The sequence below is a fragment of the Electrophorus electricus genome, chromosome 1, assembly GCF_013358815.1.
Source record: "Electrophorus electricus isolate fEleEle1 chromosome 1, fEleEle1.pri, whole genome shotgun sequence".
Taxonomy (NCBI): domain Eukaryota; kingdom Metazoa; phylum Chordata; class Actinopteri; order Gymnotiformes; family Gymnotidae; genus Electrophorus; species Electrophorus electricus.
In genome coordinates this window covers 11,054,033-11,074,521 of record NC_049535.1, presented here as the reverse complement: position 1 = coordinate 11,074,521, position 20,489 = coordinate 11,054,033, and the positions used below count along the sequence as shown (strand labels likewise).

The window sequence follows — 20,489 nt, the reverse complement described above, 5'->3', positions numbered from 1 at the left end:
CCAGCGCGCGGTAGAGAGCCACGATTGGTCACGATTCCCACTTCCTCTATGTAAACAGCCAATGAAACGAATGGCTTTAGAAACGGACGCGTGAACGGCGAACGTATGGCGTGATTGGTCTCGCGCTCGTGAACCGTGCGCACGCTCCGTTCTCGCGCTGCTCGAGGGCTGAAAATGGCACGCTTCGAGACGTTAAACGTCCTCCTCCTTAGCGCTGCGCTTCACTCCCTCTGCGGCTCGCTGGCGAGGTCTGCAGATGACATTCTGGTCGGTTGTGGCGGCTTTGTCAAATCAGACGTGGAGATAGACTACTCCCTCATCGAGGTGAGGCAAACTCTCCATCTAGAGTTTTACTAGGCTATGCTATGCTGTACTATACTATACTAGGCTATACTAGGCTAGGCTATACTGTACTGTACTGTACTATACTATACTATACTATATTGGGCTAGGCTAGGCTATACTAGGATGGGCTAGGCTATACTATACTATACTAGGCTAGTTGACACTAAGTGGTTCCCGTAGCCTATACTGCTAAAGTGCTAAGCAGCTAGCTAGCTAGCATGCTAACGAACGAGCTAAACGACCCCGGCTACCAGGCTGTGGAGATGGAGGTGGCTAACGTTACCCGAGCTGTCATAAGTCGTTACGACTAGAGTTAGAGGTTTTACAGGTACAAACAAGGCAGTTTTAACGCTTAGGAAAGGTTTATTGAAAAAGCTTTCGATAAATGTTTTACAGGTAGAGGAGGCAACAAAAGAGTGCGGTATCTAAACTGTTGTTCACTTCTTAAATGTTTCTGCTTTTTTTCCCCTCAGATTAAGTTGTACACAAGGCAAGGCTCCCTAAAGTACCACACTGACTGTGCTCCTATTAACGGTTATTTCATGATCCCTCTCTATGACAAGGTACTGCAGATATCTGGGCACATCAACCATCAGTAAATCTAAGGAACTGCTATTATGACAGAAATACCTTTGTTACTCCCTGTCTGAGTCCTGACCTTGATAGTACTATGTTATATTGTAACAAATTGGATGCATAAATATTGTCTTAAAACATGATAACCTATTGCATGACCTAAGCTTTCAAGCAAATAAGTTATTTAGTGTGTGTTTGTTTGTGTACAGGGTGACTTTGTCCTTAAAATAGAACCACCTACAGGATGGAGCTTTGGTAAGGACTGGTTTTGCACCAGTACTGTGTGGAATGTCACTGTACTGGAGGCGTTTCTGCCATATGGCCGTGTGATGAATGACACCTCTTTTCCCAGAACCCATGACTGTGGACCTCCACGTGGACGGCCTCACTGACATCTGCACTAAAGAGCAGGACATTAACTTCTTCTTCACCGGATTCTCTGTGCTGGGAACGGTAGGTTCCGCCCACCTGCTGGCATTGCTGTGCAAGATGTTCCTTGGTGGCGGTGCTGTGCCCTACTCTATGCTGCCCTTTTCCCCAGGTGCTCAGCAAAGGACAGGACCAGGGCCCTGCGGGAGTGGAGGTCATCTTGAGCCCTGCAGGAGCGGGCGGGACACTGCAGACCGTGCTCACCCAGGCTGGTGGACAGTACGTAGACAGTCACGCCATTCTTAATCCCACTCCTATGTAGTCACACCTGATGGTGTTTCTGCCAACTGTGTTTTACAGGTACACATTTTCCCAAGTGCTACCTGGAAGTTACGACATCACAGCATCTCATGGGTCCTGGACTCTGGAACAGGTGGCCTATATCTGCTAAACGATACCTTCACAGGGGACCAGTGGGCAGGAGCTTCACAGGGGACATTAGGGAGGGACATTAGAATGGCCTGTCAAATCTATCTATCTATCTATCTAGTTAGTTAGTGGTATTTTTTTGTTTGTTTTTTTTGGAATAAAACTTTTGCATTTTGTTTTTCAGTATTTGGCAGACACATTTATCCAGATTGACTTTGTATATTAAGTGTCTCTTTATGCTAACTTGCTGCATTTTTACAATCACTTTATGATGTTATAGAGTTTATTCAGTCCTGCAGTAAATACAGTCTATATGCCTAAACAAGTCAGGTTTTTAACGGGCTCATTTTTCAGGATTTGGCATGTAAAACTCCTGTTTAACAGTAGGCAAAAAACCCCAAAATACTCTAATCTAAAGCTGAAGGGGAAAGCAAAACCCATTTAGAGATGTTCTTAGCTAGGCTGCAGTGTGTATACATGAGGTTGCCTGTCGGAGTGAGGGTGACTTGAGTTTGTATTGGCTCAACAGAGCTCCACCTCAGTGGTTGTGTCAAGCGCCAATGCCCCTGCTACAGCGCCCCTAGTGGTCAAAGGCTATGACGTCACCGGAGAGGTGCAGAGCGATGGTGAACCCATGAAGGAGGTTAACTTCCTCCTCTACTCTGCCAACACAGCACAGGAGGTGAGGGCTATGGCTGGAGACCATCACGAAGACGGACCTTTCATCTGTACTTGAGTAGCAAGGCCAGTGTGGTCAACACCGGTGTGACTCGTGTGTTTCTCCAGGACGTCAGTGGCTGCAGCACGGCTCCGGTGGACGGGGCGATGGCGGGAGACTCCATGCTCACGTACCTGTGCAGCGTGCAGTCACGCCAGGACGGCACCTTCTCCTTCCCTTCCCTGCCCAGCGGCCAGTACACCGTGGTGACGTCATCGTTCCCCCCCCCCCCCCCCCCCCCCGTGTCTCAGAGATGTCTCCCGTTGGGAGAGTAGGGTAGAGGACGGTACACTTCTTTTCGGAGGGACGGCGTATTGGTCTAACCGAGCCTGTCTTAATCCCAGGTGCCAGACTACCGGGGTGAAAGGATCACCTTCGACGTGGCTCCGTCTCGGCTGGATTTCCGAGTGGAACACGACAGCGTGAGGTTGGAGGTGAGACTGACGTCTACAGCAGGTGCTAATGAGCCTTATCTTGTGCTGAAGGAACAATTGAGAGAGATGGCAGTGAATGCAGTCCATGCAGATCAGTGGTGTACAGAATTAACTGGTCTGTCCACTAAACCATTAAAGCTCTGTGTCTTATTTAATGTTTTTTTTCCTCTTGCTTTCTTGCAGCCAATGTTTCGAGTGATGGGTTTCTCAGTGATGGGGAGAGTTCTGAACAGTCCTGACGGGGAGGGAGTTTCAGACGTAGTCGTTACCCTTAACAACCAGATTAAAGGTTATAAATCAATAGCTACACATTGTCGAGGTGTCTTTTTAAAAAAAAAACCCTTTATTTATGTATTTATTTATTAACCAATGAATCGGGCTCTTTCTGAGAAAATCCACACCTGTGTTTCCGTAGTACTGACCAAAGAGGATGGTTCGTTCCGTTTGGAGAACATGACCACTGGCACCTACACCATAGACACACGCAAGAAGCACCTGTTCTTTGAGCCGTTGACGGTGAAGATTGCTCCCAGCACGCCTCAGCTCCCAGACATCATCGCGGCAGGGTGAGGCTGGCCGCTCCCTGCCTCCTGCTGTTGGCGCGCCAGACGCTTGCTGCCAGTAGAGCTACACATGCAGAAGCAGCACGGTTACACACTCACCGTCCTGCACTATGCCTCCAAGCTTGTGTGTGTGTGTGTGTGTGTGTGTGTGTGTGTGTGTGTGTGTGTGTGTGTGTGTGTGTGTGTGTGTGTGTGTGTGTGTGTGTGTGTGTGTGTGTGTGTGTGTGTGTGTGTGGGGGTCGCAGGTTCAGTGTGTGTGGGCAGATCTCTGTGCCACGCCTGCCAGAGGGCCTAAAGCAGCTGAATCGCTTTAAGGTGACCCTCTCCAGCCAAGGTCAGGGCGTGCTCCGCACTGCTGAGAGTGACCATCAGGGGGCGTTCTGCTTCCAGGCCAGGCCAGGAGACTACCGCGTACAGGTGCTACGGTTGCCACGTACAGACAGTTTACAGTTTGAGTGTTTAGTCGGCCCTGTCTCTTGTACCAGTCTCATTTTGTTTATTCCACCATGTTCTGTGTGCAGGTGACCCTCCCGGAGGCGGAGGTCCGCGCTGGCCTGGCGCTGCAGCCTACGTCTCTCCACATCTCGCTGGTGGACCGCCCGCTCCACAACCTGCTCTTCACCCAGTTCATCGCGGCCGTATCCGGCTCCGTCTCCTGTCTGGGTGAGTAACCTCCCTGCGCACCCTGGCGGGTGTCGTAGAAGCGGTCGGCGCTCTGACGTGTGGTGTTTGTTCTGTATGGCTCTGTCCAGCCGCCTGTGGAGAGCTGATGCTGAGCCTGCAGCCCGTGAGCCGGCCGGGGGAGAGGCAGACCAGCGAGGTGGCTGGAAGCGCAGACACGCTCAACTTCTCCTTCATGAACGTCCTCCCCGGAAAATATAAAGGTAGGACAACCGTGGAATTGAAACCCGCTTGGAGCAGGGAAACTGGAGCTGTGCTGGACCTGACGTTGGGATACCCCTTCAGCTTTCTTTTTATTTTGTAGAGATTATTTATTTATTTATTTATTTATTTATTTATTTATTTACATTTTAGCCCAGTGAGATACGGTTGAGAATAAAGCCAAAAGATTTCCAGGCAGAAGTGCCAGCAAAGCTTCCTCATCCTGAGGTCTTACTAATCACAGGAGACGACGCAAACAGAAAAAGAGCTCAGCACTGATAAGAGTGCCGCTAATTCTAGTGACAGTAACGTGAATCAGACCGTTAAAATAAAACCTTGGAACATTTTAAAGTGTTTTAATGTCTCACTATTGGATGTGCCCTCCTCACACGCCATATTATTTGAGGGCAGTGGTGTCTTAGTGGTTAAGGTACTGGACTAGTAATCAGAAGGTTGCCAGGTCAAGTCCCACCACTGCCAAATTGCTACTGTTGGGCCCCTGAGCAAGACCCTTAACCCTCAATTAGTTGTATTCAGACATAATTGGAAGTTGCTTTGGATAAAGGCGTCAGCTAAATGCTGTAAATGTAAAATTTAAATATTATCAGTTACGTAAATCTCATTATTTTAGCAGGTCTCTATACTGCTAAAATGCTCTGTATGAACGAAAATATATGTTTGAAATGAAATGGTGGTTTAAGAGCAAGTATGTGAGAGTTGGTGATTACAGGTCTCTGTCCACTAGTTCAGATTTAAACAAAGCTGTTATGTATTTTTGCAAATCATATTTAAATTATTTTTTTGTGGAAAAGTCTACAGGTGATGCTATCATTGGCCCACTTAATGACACAGACAAACTATTACACATATTGGGTCAGTTTAATCCCCAAGAGATGGTGTCCTCTGCCTCGCTGGCGTTACGGTGTCTAAGGGATGGTGAGTCGTTCTGGCATCTACCAAGGTGCTCAGATTCATCTCCATCTTTGTATCTGGGGTGCAATGACTCATCGTTTCTCATTTCATGCCTTATGTTCTGAAAATGAGCCAAAGAGAAGTGACTGCACACACCCTAAACCTCCAGCAAAGATCAGAGTCCAGCAGCCATAAGCAGACCCTGTGTCTGCACTCTTTATTATTGTTTAATTTCAAATTTGGGATGGGACTGTTCTGTTTCTGCCAGTATCCATTATGCTGGATGAATGGTGCTGGAGACAGAAGTCTGTGGAGCTGGAGGTGCTGGACTCGGACGTGGTGGACGTGGAGTTCAGACAGACAGGCTACATGCTGCGATGTTCCTTGTCTCACGCCATCACGCTGGTGAGGGTCGCGACATGCCTCCATGGTGCTGATGAGGGTGACCAATCAGGGTCCGTCTATGCCGCTTCCTCGTGTGATGGCGGGAATGACTCGTGCGTTATCTGTTTTTAAAGGAATTCTTCCAAGATGGAAGCAAACCTGAGAATGTTGGCGTTTACAATCTCTCGAAGGGAGTCAATCGCTTCTGCCTCTCCAAGCCAGGTTGGTTCGTTCGCTCGGCCTCAGCTGTTACACGTGGTCTCTTATCTCAGTGCCTCATAACCCAGTCCTTGGGCCCACAAAACCCATTAAGTAGTCAATCCATTAAGAGCACAGATACCTGATACTGGTGAGCTGGGGTACGGTACAGAGATGCCTGATACAGGTGTGCTAGGAGCTGCCATATAGCACAGATACCTGATACATAAGCTGGGATAGAGCACCCAAGGACTGGGTTGAGAAATGTAGCTGTAATATCTTTTGTAATTCCCAGTCTTTTAATGCCAGCACATTGTTTATGTTCTTGCATTGTGCTCTGTAGGTGTGTACAAAGTGACCCCTCGGTCCTGCCATCAGTTCGAGCAGGACTATTACACCTACAACACGTACGTATGCATTTGTGATGATGATGATATCCAGTGGCTGTGCATAAAACTTCATTGCATTTAGATAAATTGAGAACAAAAGGTTCACTTTTAGTTTTGTTTCTGACCCGTGATTAGGTCAGCTCCCAGCATCTTAACCCTGACAGCGGTGAGACACCACCTGACTGGCCTCATCACCACTGACAAAATGCTGGATGTCACGATTACCATCAAGTGAGTGGCACCAAAATATGACTGGGCACCGCACCTGTTCTGTAGTTAAAGAAGCGCTTTGTGGTAGGACATCCTGCTTGTGGGGAAGGGCAGAGTCCTGACTGCTTATTGCCCCCATCACGCCCCGCCCTCAGGTCGTCCATCGAGAGCGAGCCGGCACTAGTGCTCGGGCCCCTGCGCTCGGTCGAGGAGCAGAGGCGCGAGCAGCAGCTGCTGGAGATTGCTGCCCGACGTAAAAGCAGGGAGGAGGAGCAAGAGGAGGGCAGAGTGGAGGAGCTCCGTAAACCGTTCCACTACGAGTTCTCCTACTGGGCGCGGTGAGGACCTCCCTGTTTGTCGAGTTGTTACTTTTCCAACACGGTCCGTGTACTTACAAACGCGACTCCAGAATCAGGACGCATGTATTCTTGAAAAAGCTGTCTGCTGTGTTTCCCACAAAATCCCACAGGATTTGATTAGATTTTTACTTGTTCGTTGATTTTTATAAAGGGCTGGAGAGAAGGTCACAGTCACCCCGTCATCCAAAGAGCTGCTCTTTTACCCACCTGAAGCAGAGGCCACGATAACAGGAGGTGAGAATCCAAGCTTAAAAATAAAAACGTCTAAACGGGAAGCATTCGTTTGGAACACGTTGGCTTTGATCTTCCAGAGAGCTGTCCTGGCCGGATGGTGGAGATCGTGGGCAGGGCGGGGCGCTTCCTGCAAGGAGGTGTGTCTCCAGCACTGGAGGGCGTGGAAATCTCCATTAAAGAGACTGGATCCCCAGAGCCCCTGGTCACTGTGCTCACCGACCACAGCGGAAGCTACAGGTAGCAAACCCTGTATGGCATAACGCGCGTTTGTGTTTGCACCCTGTGGAGATCTGATCAGCTCCGAGCTGAAGGTATCAATCAGGTTATTGATCAGGTCGGCGGCGCTAGGGAGGGGCTGCTGGGTATTAAGACAGCAGGGCACGTTTCTCCAGCTGCATGGTGGTTTATGTGCTCACTCTTCCTCAAACCTTCATCCCTCCTGGCAGTGTCGGACCTCTGCACAGCCACCTGCAGTACGACATCAGTGCCAGCAGAGAGGGCTTCGTGCTCACACCAGTGGAGGGGCTGACGGGAGACTTCAAGGCCTTCGCCCTGGCTGGCGTCACCTTCGAGGTATGGGCACACGCACGGGGCGATCTGGGCTGCATGTCTGACCTGTCGTGCTCTGCAGGGCCGAGTGGAAGGGATATGAGACGCCGATTTATGTTTGTTCATTTTCAGATCAAGGCGGATGATGGCCAGCCCCTGTCTGGGGTGCTTCTCTCTCTGAGCGGGGCAAACTTCCGCTCCAACATGCTCACGCAGGACACCGGACTCCTGACCTTCAGCAACCTGGTAAGGGCCGTCCGCCCGCCCATTTTCCTCTGTCACAAATCAGAGTGAACCAGTGTTGGAGCAGGAGAGAAAGTACTTCAGGACTTTATACTGCCTGTCAAGGTTCAGTTGGATCACAGAAACATGATAAAAGCATTAGTTAATATTATATTTTATTATAAGTAGTTACTGTATTATTTTTGGTGACGTAGCCAAAAACTAGAAGGCGTTTTAGATTTGATGGAAGATCAACAACCTGTCACTGTTGTAGCTGTGCAGGATGTCTCCTCAAGGACGAGCAGTTTGGTTTGGTTTTGGCATCTAGTGAGGTGGGGAGTGTGGGGGCTCGGTCCCGTGTGAGGGTGCTCCAGTACTCTCTGCTCTGCAGAGGAGGCATCTCTGATATGGGCCGGGGCCAATGTAGTCCTCTCTGACGTGGGCTGAGGCCGGCAGATTAAGCACCGATTCTGGCCCTTGCAAATAAGATCCTGTCTTTAAAAAAAACGGAGAAGTTTTTTTTTTACGACATCTCTTCCTCTGATGAACTTCCTTGTGCAGAGTCCGGGCCAGTACTACTTCAAACCCATGATGAAGGAGTTTCGCTTTGAGCCCTCGGCACAGATGATCACCGTGGAGGAGGGCCAGAGCCTCCACATTCCCATCATGGGCTTCAAAACAGCTTACAGGTGCCCCTCCACACTCCTCCTGACACAAGCTGTACTGGTCTCTGATGTCTCCGTATTGTTTGGCCGGTTATCGTTGGTTATTGCTGCAATCACTGTATCATCACTGAGTTTGTTTGTGGTGTTCTGCTCCACGTGGCCACAGCTGCTATGGTATGGTGCAGTCCCTGGGAGGCGACGCCGAGCTGGGCGTCGCCGTAGAGGCCGTGGGCAGGGGCGACTGCAGCGTGTACAGCGAAGACACAGTGACGGATGAGGCTGGCCGCTTTCGACTGCGAGGCCTGCTGGTGAGCTGGCTGGCGCTTGTGCGGAGAACCGCAACGATATGGCACTGAATCCACCGTCGTGGTGAACAGGTTCTCGTGTTAACGCGCTGGTGTTTTGTTTGTCGCACTTAGCCGGGCTGCTCATACACCATTCAGCTGAGAGGAGACGGAAACGGCCACATCGAGAGAGCGCTGCCCCCGTATAAAATCATAGAGGTACAGAAGGACATCAATCAGAACTACCCACCAGGCCTCAGTGTACTTATTTACAACTGCTTCCTTGCTTTGTCTTTATTCTTTCGTTCTTTCTTCCTCTCTTTGGCTTGTTCAAATTTAGGTGGGCAGCAGTGACATCGAGGGAATGAACATCATCACCTTCAGACAGATCAATCAGTTTGACGTGAGCGGTAACGTCATCACCTCCCCCGAGCACCTGCCGACTCTCTGGGTAAGAAACCTTTCTTACCGTGTTCGTGTGCTGAGAACGGCATCCTCTCTTAGGCGTGCGTGTGTGTCCTTCCCGTCCCAGGTGAAGCTGTATAAGAGTGATAACCTGGACAGTCCTTTCCAGAGCCTGTCCCTGGGCCAGTCTCTCTTCTTCCACTTCTCCCCGCTCCCGCGTGATGGCGAGGTAAGCCCCGCCCCCGTCAGCCTGGGCCGCCGTTACTCGGCAGGTTTGTCTGTTCACTCCCTGCTGTCTGTCTGTCCTGCAGACCTATGTGCTGATGTTGGACACCACACTCTCTCGCTCCCAGTATGACTTTAAGCTCCCTCAGGTCTCCTTCACATCCTCCGGGTACCACAAACATGTCACGCTCACCTTCAACCCCAGCGTACGTACGCTCACACGCTCTCATTTCCCTCCCCCAGCTCCAGCGGAACCGAGTGACCTACGGCTCACTGTTCCTTTCTCTTCCGCAGAGGAAGCTTCCGGATCAAGAGATCGCTCAGGGGTCGTACGTAGCGCTGCCCCTGACCTTGCTGCTTCTCCTGGCTGTGTACAATCACGAGCGGGTACTATGATCTTTTTAACACCACTTCACATTAGCTTGAATTACCATCAGATGGAATCACAGTTTGGATGGGATTAGTTCTGTTTGTATGTATAAGTAATCTATGCCAATGTGCTTTTTTTGTAAATAAATCCCAACAGATTTAAAGGAAAGCAGTGTCATATGTATGAGAGTCAGTTGCACGCCCTGATGTTGCATGTCGTGATGCGTGTATCCAGGTTATCCCTCTGCTGCTACAGCTGTGCAGTCGTGTGCAGGGTTTCCGAGGCCTGGCCCAGACGGGCGGCGACGGTCTTACCGTGGACGATGCCAAGCGCCCAAGCAAGAGACCCAAGACGCGACGCACGTGAGGAGACGCAACCTCCCAGCGCCATCTGCTCTCTGGCCTACACACAAAACCTGTCTCATCCTACGGATTGGTTTTCGCGAAGCCTCCGTTTTAAAGACGTTGATTCACGTGTGTCATGTCAGCTGGGGGTTTGTTTCCACGTTGGGTTCAGAAAAGCTACAGCTGACAGCAGGATTGGCTCTTGGAACAAGTCTTGTGTATGGACGTTCATCCCTTCATGATCATTTTCTTGAAATTGGCTCTATTTGAAATGCATTGGTTCCTGGTACATGTGAACATAGGGCAGAGATCCTGTGTCTGTTTATGTTGGTGAATGTGGTTACTCAGGGACAATAAAGTGTGCGTGTGCGGTCTCAAGTCTCTAACACCAGTACTTTATTATTAATAATTGATTAAAGATGAGTTTCTGTTTGGATTTTTTTTTCCCCCAACCGTTGCATATATATATATATATATATATGTATGTGTGTATGGGGGCTTGTTTTTGTTCATTGTGATCATTGTTGAGGTTTAAGCCCGTCACCATTTTGTGTTGTCTTTTTGTTTTTGTTTGGTTGTTTGTTTTTTTTTAGTTACTTCCTATTTATATAAAGTAGGAGTATAAAACAATATACGTCGATAAAGTCAGTGTCTTGTGAGAGATTTTATAAAACGCTACATTAGCTACACCTATTTAGTACACGTGTCACTTAAATTAATTTAACTAGATATTAATGAACCCCCTCCCTCCTTTTAGATTTTTGAATAAGAAATCGTGGGCTGACTAAATATTTGCAATGATAATTGAACAGTAATAAAATTAATCGGAAACCGTGGTCTGGCTCGGTTGTGTGTTGTGTCGCCTCGATGGTCAGTAGCTCATTCTAGTGCTTCTACTGGAGGCTGTTTTAAACAACAGCGCTGAGACGACCGTGCCGTGATTGCGCTCCTGGTGTGCTGCGTAATTAACGGTGTGCGCTGGGGGTCCGGCCACCGCGCACTGCGCCTTTAAGAGCTCGGTCAGCTGCGAGCCGGAGTCGACCTGTTCAATCGCTTCTCCAGCGGGTGTTGGCCAAAGCTCCACCTGCACTCATTTTCCGCCATGTAGGAAGCATCACGTAAACGTCCGTCCACAGACGCACCTGATGTCGATTGCCCCCCTTTTTTTGTTTTGTTTTATTTTGTATCCGGCGGCTCCGTGAAAATGGTGAAGCGGAAGAGCTTGGACGACAGCGAGCAGGAGAACTGCCGAGGGATCCCGTTCCCCATACAGACCTTTCTGTGGAGGCAGACCAGGTCGGAGGGTTAATCCTACGCGTCCTAACGGGTCTTTAGCTGGCTGGGATGGACGCGTGCTCCGGGGCGCGCTTCCGACCTACGCAGGAGCGTGTTGTTTTCACGTCGCACCTGGTTATGTCGCTTCATGTGAATGTTTTATATATATATATATATATATATATATATATATATATATATATATATATATATATATATATATATAAATTTTCCTCTGTTTATTTATTTATCAGTCCTGTCATAGTCTGCGTCATCTTTTTTCAGATGCCGGCTTTTTGCCTTCTGTGGTGAAAACTGATCGTGCATTAAACTGCGGGAGAATATCACCCACAGAATAATATACGGATGTTCTGATTTTGGCTCGATGTCATCAAGCCTTACTGCGCATCGAGTGGATCCGTGTTGCTGCTTTTATTCTGATACACAGCAAATACCACTAAACAGTAGCTTGTGATCTCTGAAAATGTTGTTTTATGTGTGGTTTATTATTTCAGCGCGTTTCTGCGACCAAAGTTAGGGAAGCAGTATGAAGCTTCTTGCGTGGTGAGTGTTCATCTCAGATTCATCCGCCAGAGTGATGCGGCCCTGATTTTCATTACAGCGGAACCTTCCGTCGCGGGCATTTTCAAAGTCGGCAGTCTTGTAATTCCAAAGTGGTCCTTGTAATGGGCTGTGAGTGGCACCCTGTTTGTCTGATGACCTCACGACCTCTGTGTTCTTCTGCCAGTCTTTCGAGCGGGTCCTAGTGGAGAACAAGCTCCATGGGCTGTCTCCAGCTCTCACCGAGGCCATCCAGAGCGTCTCGCGCTGGGAGCTGGTCCAGACAGCGCTCCCTCACGTCCTCCACTGCACCTCCATCCTGCTCTCCAACCGCAACAAGCTCGGTATGAACCCAAACCCTCACGTAGACACACGCACTCGGTATGAACCCAAACCATTCGCGTAGGCACACGCACTCGGTATGAACCCAAACCATTCGCGTAGACACACGCACTCGGTATGAACCCAAACCATTCGAGTAGACACACGCACTCGGTATGAACCCAAACCATTCGAGTAGACACACGCACTTGGTATGAACCCAAACCATTCGCGTAGGCACACGCACTTGGTATGAACCCAAACCATTCGCGTAGGCACACGCACTCGGTATGAACCCAAACCATTCGCGTAGGCACACGCACTCGGTATGAACCCAAACCATTCGCGTAGACACACGCACTCGGTATGAAACCAAACCATTCGCGTAGACAAACACACACACGATATGAACCCAAACCCTCGCCTAGACACACACACTCGGTATGAAACCAAACCATTCGCGTAGACACACGCACTCGGTATGAACCCAAACCATTCGCGTAGACACACGCACTCGGTATGAACCCAAACCATTCGCGTAGACACACGCACTCGGTATGAACCCAAACCATTCGCGTAGGCACACGCACTCGGTATGAAACCAAACCATTCGCGTAGACACACGCACTCGGTATGAAACCAAACCATTCGCGTAGACAAACACACACACGATATGAACCCAAACCCTCGCCTAGACACACACACTCGGTTTGAACCCAAACCATTCGCATAGACACACACACTCGGTTTGAACCCAAACCATTCGCATAGACACACACACTCGGTTTGAACCCAAACCATTCGCATAGACACACACACTCGGTTTGAACCCAAACCATTCGCGTAGACACAAACACTCGATTTGAACCCAAACCATTCGCGTAGACACAAACACTCGGTTTGAACCCAAACCCTCGCGTAGACACACACACTCGGTTTGAACCCAAACCCTCGCGTAGACACACACACTCGGTTTGATCCCAAACCTATGCGTAGACACACACACTCGGTATGAACCCAAACTCTCGCCTAGACACACACACACTCGGCTATTTACTGACTCAGTAGCCAGAACAAAAGTTGAACCCAAACCCTCGCGTAGACACACACACTCGGTATGAACCCAAACCCTCGCCTAGACACACACACTCGGTTTGAGCCCAAACCCTCACGTAGACACACACACACTGGGTACGAACCCAAACCCTCGCATAGACACACACACACTGGGTACGAGCCCAAACCCTCACGTAGACACACACACTCGGTTTGAGCCCAAACCCTCACGTAGACACACACACTCGGTTTGAGCCCAAACCCTCACGTAGACACACACACTCGGTTTGAGCCCAAACCCTCACGTAGACACACACTCAGTTTGAGCCCAAACCCTCGCGTAGACACACACACTCGGTTTGAACCCAAACCCTCGCGTAGACACACACACTGGGTACGAACCCAAACCCTCGCCTAGACACACACACTCGGTATAAACCCAAACCCTCACCTAGACACACACACTCGGTTTGAACCCAAACCTTCGCGTAGACACACACACTGGGTACGAACCCAAACCCTCGCCTAGACACACACACTCGGTATAAACCCAAACCCTCACCTAGACACACACACTCGGTTTGAACCCAAACCCTCGCGTAGACACACACACATTCGGTTTGAACCCAAACCCTCGCGTAGACACACACACATTCGGTTTGAACCCAAACCCTCGCGTAGACACACACACTCGGTTTGAACCCAAACCCATGCGTAGACACACACTCTCGGTATGAACCCAAACCCTCACGTAGACACACACACTCGGCATGAACCCAAACCCTCACGTAGACACACACACTCGGTTTGAGCCCAAACCCTCACGTAGACACACACACTCGGTTTGAGCCCAAACCCTCACGTAGACACACACACTCGGTTTGAGCCCAAACCCTCACGTAGACACACACACTCGGTTTGAGCCCAAACCCTCACGTAGACACACACACTCGGTTTGAGCCCAAACCCTCACGTAGACACACACACTCGGTTTGAGCCCAAACCCTCACGTAGACACACACACTCGGTTTGAGCCCAAACCCTCACGTAGACACACACTCAGTTTGAGCCCAAACCCTCGCGTAGACACACACACTCGGTTTGAACCCAAACCCTCGCGTAGACACACACACTGGGTACGAACCCAAACCCTCGCCTAGACACACACACTCGGTATAAACCCAAACCCTCACCTAGACACACACACTCGGTTTGAACCCAAACCCTCGCGTAGACACACACACTGGGTACGAACCCAAACCCTCGCCTAGACACACACACTCGGTATAAACCCAAACCCTCACCTAGACACACACACTCGGTTTGAACCCAAACCCTCGTGTAGACACACACACATTCGGTTTGAACCCAAACCCTCGCGTAGACACACACACATTCGGTTTGAACCCAAACCCTCGCGTAGACACACACACATTCGGTTTGAACCCAAACCCTCGCGTAGACACACACACATTCGGTTTGAACCCAAACCCTCGCGTAGACACACACACATTCGGTTTGAACCCAAACCCTCGCGTAGACACACACACATTCGGTTTGAACCCAAACCCTCGCGTAGACACACACACATTCGGTTTGAACCCAAACCCTCGCGTAGACACACACACATTCGGTTTGAACCCAAACCCTCGCGTAGACACACACACATTCGGTTTGAACCCAAACCCTCGCGTAGACACACACACATTCGGTTTGAACCCAAACCCTCGCGTAGACACACACACATTCGGTTTGAACCCAAACCCTCGCGTAGACACACACACATTCGGTTTGAACCCAAACCCTCGCGTAGACACACACACATTCGGTTTGAACCCAAACCCTCGCGTAGACACACACACATTCGGTTTGAACCCAAACCCTCGCGTAGACACACACACATTCGGTTTGAACCCAAACCCTCGCGTAGACACACACACTCGGTTTGAACCCAAACCCTCGCGTAGACACACACTCTCGGTATGAACCCAAACCCTCACGTAGACACACACACTCGGCATGAACCCAAACCCTCGCGTAGACACACACACATTCGGTTTGAACCCAAACCCTCGCGTAGACACACACACATTCGGTTTGAACCCAAACCCTCGCGTAGACACACACACTCGGCTTGAGCCCAAACCCTCGCGTAGACACACACACTCGGTTTGAGCCCAAACCCTCACGTAGACACACACACTCGGTTTGAACCCAAACCCTCGCGTAGACACACACACACTGGGTACGAACCCAAACCCTCGCGTAGACACACACACTGGGTACGAACCCAAACCCTCACCTAGACACACACACTCGGTTTGAACCCAAACCCTCGCGTAGACACACACACATTCGGTTTGAACCCAAACCCTCGCGTAGATACACACACATTCGGTTTGAACCCAAACCCTCGCGTAGACACACACACATTCGGTTTGAACCCAAACCCTCGCGTAGACACACACACATTCGGTTTGAACCCAAACCCTCGCGTAGACACACACACATTCGGTTTGAACCCAAACCCTCGCGTAGACACACACACTCGGTTTGAACCCAAACCCTCGCGTAGACACACACTCTCGGTATGAACCCAAACCCTCACGTAGACACACACACTCGGCATGAACCCAAACCCTCACGTAGACACACACACTCGGCTTGAGCCCAAACCCTCACGTAGACACACACACTCGGTTTGAGCCCAAACCCTCACGTAGACACACACACTCGGTTTGAGCCCAAACCCTCACGTAGACACACACACTCGGTTTGAGCCCAAACCCTCACGTAGACACACACACTCGGTTTGAGCCCAAACCCTCACGTAGACACACACACTCGGTTTGAACCCAAACCCTCGCGTAGACACACACACACTGGGTACGAACCCAAACCCTCGCCTAGACACACACACTCGGTATAAACCCAAACCCTCACCTAGACACACACACTCGGTTTGAACCCAAACCCTCGCGTAGACACACACACTGGGTACGAACCCAAACCCTCGCCTAGACACACACACTGGGTATAAACCCAAACCCTCGCCTAGACACACACACTCGGTATAAACCCAAACCCTCACCTAGACACACACACTCGGTTTGAACCCAAACCCTCGCGTAGACACACACACATTCGGTTTGAACCCAAACCCTCGCGTAGACACACACACATTCGGTTTGAACCCAAACCCTCGCGTAGACACACACACATTCGGTTTGAACCCAAACCCTCGCGTAGACACACACACATTCGGTTTGAACCCAAACCCTCGCGTAGACACACACACATTCGGTTTGAACCCAAACCCTCGCGTAGACACACACTCTCGGTATGAACCCAAACCCTCACGTAGACACACACACTCGGCATGAACCCAAACCCTTGCCTAGACACACACACACTCGGCTATTTATTGACTCAGTAGCCAGAACAAAAGTGCTGATTCCAGCCAGGTGCGCGTTGTTTAGAAGAAGCATCAGATCAGGCATGGCGCACACACCCTCCTCCTGAGGCAGAGCACACACACACCCCTCCTTTTACACACCCTCCTCCTGAGGCGGAGCACACACACACCCCTCCTTTTTCACACCCTCTTCCTGAGGCTGCTGCTGTCTAGGCTGTATAGTGTTGAATCACTTGTCATGTGAAAAGCGTTCCTTAACCGTGTTTATAATGTAAAAAAGCAAAGCCTTCATCCTTCCTTGCCCATCTAACTTTTCATGCCTCTACTACTGAGTCATACCTGTATCACTGCATCATACCTGTCATACCTGTACTACTGAGTGATACCTGTACCACTGAGTCATACCTGTCATACCTGTACTACTGAGTCATACCTGTATCACTGCGTCATACCTGTCTTACTGAGTCCTGTCATACCTGTACCTCATACTTTTCATACCTGTATCAATGTGTCATAGCTGTACCACTGCATCACACCTGTCATACCTATACCAATGCGTCATATCCCTAACACTGTCATATCTGTTCCACTGTGTCATACCTGTCATACCTGTACCACTGCGTCATACCTTTAATACCTGTACTACTGTGTCATACCTGTACCACTGCGTCATACCTGTCATACCTGTACCACTCCATCATACTTTTCATACCTGTATCAATGCGTCATACCTGTACCACTGCATCACACCTGTCATACCTATAGCAATACGTCATATCCCCAACACTGTCATATCCGTTCCACTGTGTCATACCTTTAATACCTGTACCACTGCGTCATACCTTTAATACCTGTACTACTGTGTCATACCTGTACCACTGCGTCATACCTGTCATACCTGTACCACTCCATCATACTTTTCATACCTGTATCAATGCGTCATACCTGTACCACTGCATCACACCTGTCATACCTATAGCAATACGTCATATCCCCAACACTGTCATATCCGTTCCACTGTGTCATACCTTTAATACCTATACCACTGCGTCATACCTTTAATACCTGTGCTACTGTGTCATACCTGTACTACTGCGTCATGCCTGTAGCACTGTGTCATCCAGGACACCAGGACAAGCTTGGTGTGGCCGAGACCAAGCTGCTCCATACCTTGCACTGGATGCTGCTGGACGCTCCCCAGGAGTGTCACCAGGACCAGGGGCACGGTTGCAGTGCTTTCCTGCAGCCGCTGGGGAACCAGGGAGGCCTGGAGCGCAATGGAAGCAGCGAGGAGAATGAGTACGCCCGAGCCAAGCTCTACCACAAGAACATGGCCACTGTGGAGCTATTTGTCTTCCTCTTCGCCCCGCTTGTAAACCGCATTAAGGTTGGCTGAGTTCCTCCACAAGGAGATAAAAGGGAATGTTGACTGTTTTACTCTTGGTCTGCTATGCTTTTTCATAATGTGGCTCAGTGGTTAAGGTACTGGGCTAGTAACCAGAAGGTTGCCGGTTCAAGTCCCAGTTGTATTCAGTTGTATTCAGACATAATTGGAAGTTGCTTTGTATAAAAGTGTCACCTAAATGATCAGAGTTATGCAAATAACCTCCTTATTTTAGCAGTTCTCTATACTGCTAAAATGCTTTATATGAACTCAAATTGTACTCAGTCATAATTGTAAGTCGCTTTGGATAAAAGCATCAGCTAAATGCCATAAATGTAAATGTAAAATAATGTGTTCATACTGACAGATTGAGTATATTTATGAGAATGAGTAGGTAGGTTACAGACAGGCTACTGTAAATTTTACTGAAGTGTAAAATGTTTGCAGGAGTCCGATCTGACCTTTCGATTGGCTAGTGGACTTGTCATCTGGCAGCCAATATGGGAGCACCGTCAGCCTGATGTACCCGCCTTCTCTGCTCTCATTAAACCAATGCGCAACATTGTTACTGGTGAGATTTTCTGTGTAACCGTTAATCTGGTTGGATTAAATGTACTGAGTATTAATCCTGAATTCAGCAACCTTTACCAAAACATATGCTTCCCCTTTCACCTCAGTGGAAAAAAAAGTTATTTCTGCTCAGAGGGCCGAAGTGTAGCTTCTGTCTCATCTCTAGTTTTCAAACATCTACCTTCCTTCTCCTTCACAGCAAAAAGGAATTCTCCTGTGAGTAACCAGTGCAGTCCGTGCGGCGCCGCTAACCCTTGCCCTGCGGTGAGTGCACACACCCGGTCTCCGCTGTTCTCGTCCTGTCTCAGTGCTGTGATGTGATTGGCTGCCTCTCCCACTCCCAGGTGGTGTGCGAGTCCGCTCAGTCAGACTCCTCCTCCCCTTCTGTGACGGGCCAGAGCTGTCGCCGTGGTAACTCGGTGGACAGAGGAGGCTCCTCCCAGCAGCCATATGAAAAAGGCCTCTCCCAGAAAAAGTGAGCATGCATGTATATATGTGCACACACACACACACACACACACACGCGCACACACACACAGAACATGGGCATGAAACGAGCGTGAAAATGGACTGCTTGCCTAAAACACTGTCTGACATTATTAGGTTTGCTAGCTAACATCTGTCTTAACAAGTCTGTCTCTCCATCTGCTGCCAAAGTGGCTTGTGTGTGCTTAGCAGTTGAGTGAAAGTGAATTTAAAATGGCGGTTCCTTTTCTGTAGATTTTTCTCTCTCTCTCTCTCTCTCTCTCTCTCTCTCTCTCTCTGTACCATCTGTCTATCTCTCTCTATCTGTTTCTTTTCTCCCACCCCCCCGTGCAGCAGAGTGTCCAGCCCTGGCGGTATCTCTTCACCCCAGCGGGTGAGGTATGCCACCTACTTCGACGTGGCAGTCCTGCGGTGTTTACTGCAGCCTCACTGGACAGAGGAGGGTGTGCACTGGGCCCTGATCTTCTACCTGCAGCGGCTGCGTCAGATCCTGCAGGAGAAGCCACAGCGCCCCCCCGAGCCCTCCACAGCTCCTCTGCCTCGGCCGCGGAGCAGCTCCATGGTAGCTGCAGCGCCCTCTCTGGTCAACACCCATAAAACGCAGGTAGGTCACGCGGCAAATCCGTGCTGTCGCAATATAATGCCGCAGCTAAGGTGGGTTGGTTTGTTGTGTCTGTAGCAATAATTGTCATTTGAACTGTGAGCTTGTCATGAATCATTGAAATAGAGTCTGCTCACATAGTGTTCACATAGAGTCTCCTCATGTAAAGAGAGTCCTTGCATAAAGAGTCCTCGCATAAAGAGTCCTGACATACACAGAGTCCACACAAAGAGAGTCCTCTCTTTGATTTTCAGTGTCTGATCATTAATGGTTGTGTTCACTGTCTTTAGGATTTGACCCTCAAGTGTAATGAAGAGGCTCGGTCACTGAGCTCGGAGACCTTCTCCAAAGTGTCCATCACCAATCTCCGACGACCAGCAGTGCCAGACCTGTCCACAGACATGGGGATCAACATCTTTAAGAAGGTGTGTTGCTTGGCGAGCCCCAGCCCTGCACACTGCACCGTCCACCAGCCCCTTCTGCCCCGTTAACTTCACATGCTTCCCTCTTCGGTCCCGCCATAGTTCAAGAACCGCAGGGAGGACCGGGAGCGCAAAGGCTCCATTCCCTTTCACCACACAGGAAAGAAGCGTCAGCGGCGTATGGGCGTGCCCTTCCTCACGCACGAGGACCACCTGGACGTCTCGCCCACAAGGAGCACCTTCTCGTTTGGGAGTGTCTCTGGCCTGGGTGACGACCGCCGCACCCTGGACCGTGGGGGCTGGCCCTCCACCATCATGGGTAAGGTCACTGG

General features: G+C 49.8%; 2 protein-coding genes across 11 annotated transcripts in view; both read left to right on the top strand.

Moving 5' to 3' along the window:
• The first annotated feature begins 134 nt into the window (after positions 1-134).
• nomo (nodal modulator) lies at positions 135-10,902 on the top strand. Its single transcript, XM_035530982.1, has 31 exons — positions 135-324; positions 819-908; positions 1,131-1,176; positions 1,274-1,374; positions 1,463-1,569; positions 1,651-1,723; positions 2,249-2,401; positions 2,506-2,643; positions 2,782-2,871; positions 3,055-3,160; positions 3,287-3,437; positions 3,680-3,851; positions 3,956-4,097; positions 4,187-4,318; positions 5,497-5,633; positions 5,747-5,834; positions 6,154-6,217; positions 6,335-6,430; positions 6,565-6,747; positions 6,920-7,002; positions 7,080-7,239; positions 7,449-7,575; positions 7,684-7,797; positions 8,335-8,462; positions 8,605-8,746; positions 8,858-8,941; positions 9,063-9,173; positions 9,255-9,356; positions 9,439-9,558; positions 9,647-9,739; positions 9,957-10,902. Exons 1-31 carry the CDS (start codon positions 175-177, stop codon positions 10,086-10,088), a joined length of 3,615 nt encoding a protein of 1,204 aa, XP_035386875.1. The 5' UTR covers positions 135-174; the 3' UTR covers positions 10,089-10,902.
• Positions 10,903-11,098: 196 nt separating this feature from the next.
• Positions 11,099-20,489, top strand: part of LOC113574020 (protein unc-80 homolog) — a 38,796-nt gene continuing 29,405 nt past the window's right edge. For 5 of the 10 annotated variants that reach the window (XM_035528248.1, XM_035528246.1, XM_035528258.1 and 2 more), the window contains exons 1-10: positions 11,099-11,362; positions 11,857-11,992; positions 12,090-12,246; positions 17,819-18,081; positions 18,526-18,649; positions 18,848-18,912; positions 18,993-19,123; positions 19,468-19,738; positions 20,026-20,160; positions 20,260-20,476. In XM_035528248.1, coding sequence (XP_035384141.1) covers positions 11,271-11,362; positions 11,857-11,992; positions 12,090-12,246; positions 17,819-18,081; positions 18,526-18,649; positions 18,848-18,912; positions 18,993-19,123; positions 19,468-19,738; positions 20,026-20,160; positions 20,260-20,476 — 1,591 coding nt within the window. In that variant the 5' untranslated portion in view covers positions 11,099-11,270. The remainder of the gene's footprint in view (positions 11,363-11,856; positions 11,993-12,089; positions 12,247-17,818; positions 18,082-18,525; positions 18,650-18,847; positions 18,913-18,992; positions 19,124-19,467; positions 19,739-20,025; positions 20,161-20,259; positions 20,477-20,489) is intronic. The other 5 variants (XM_035528274.1, XM_035528272.1, XM_035528261.1 and 2 more) reach the window with 3 other exon arrangements.

Bases quoted from the DNA above. Each gene is read 5' to 3' on its own strand.
- nomo (XM_035530982.1), top strand. From the start codon at position 175: ATGGCACGCTTCGAGACGTTAAACGTCCTCCTCCTTAGCGCTGCGCTT. The intron at 1,570-1,650 runs GTACGTAGACAG...TGTGTTTTACAG, and splicing joins CTCACCCAGGCTGGTGGACA to GTACACATTTTCCCAAGTGC. The intron at 3,438-3,679 runs GTGAGGCTGGCC...TGGGGGTCGCAG, and splicing joins CCAGACATCATCGCGGCAGG to GTTCAGTGTGTGTGGGCAGA.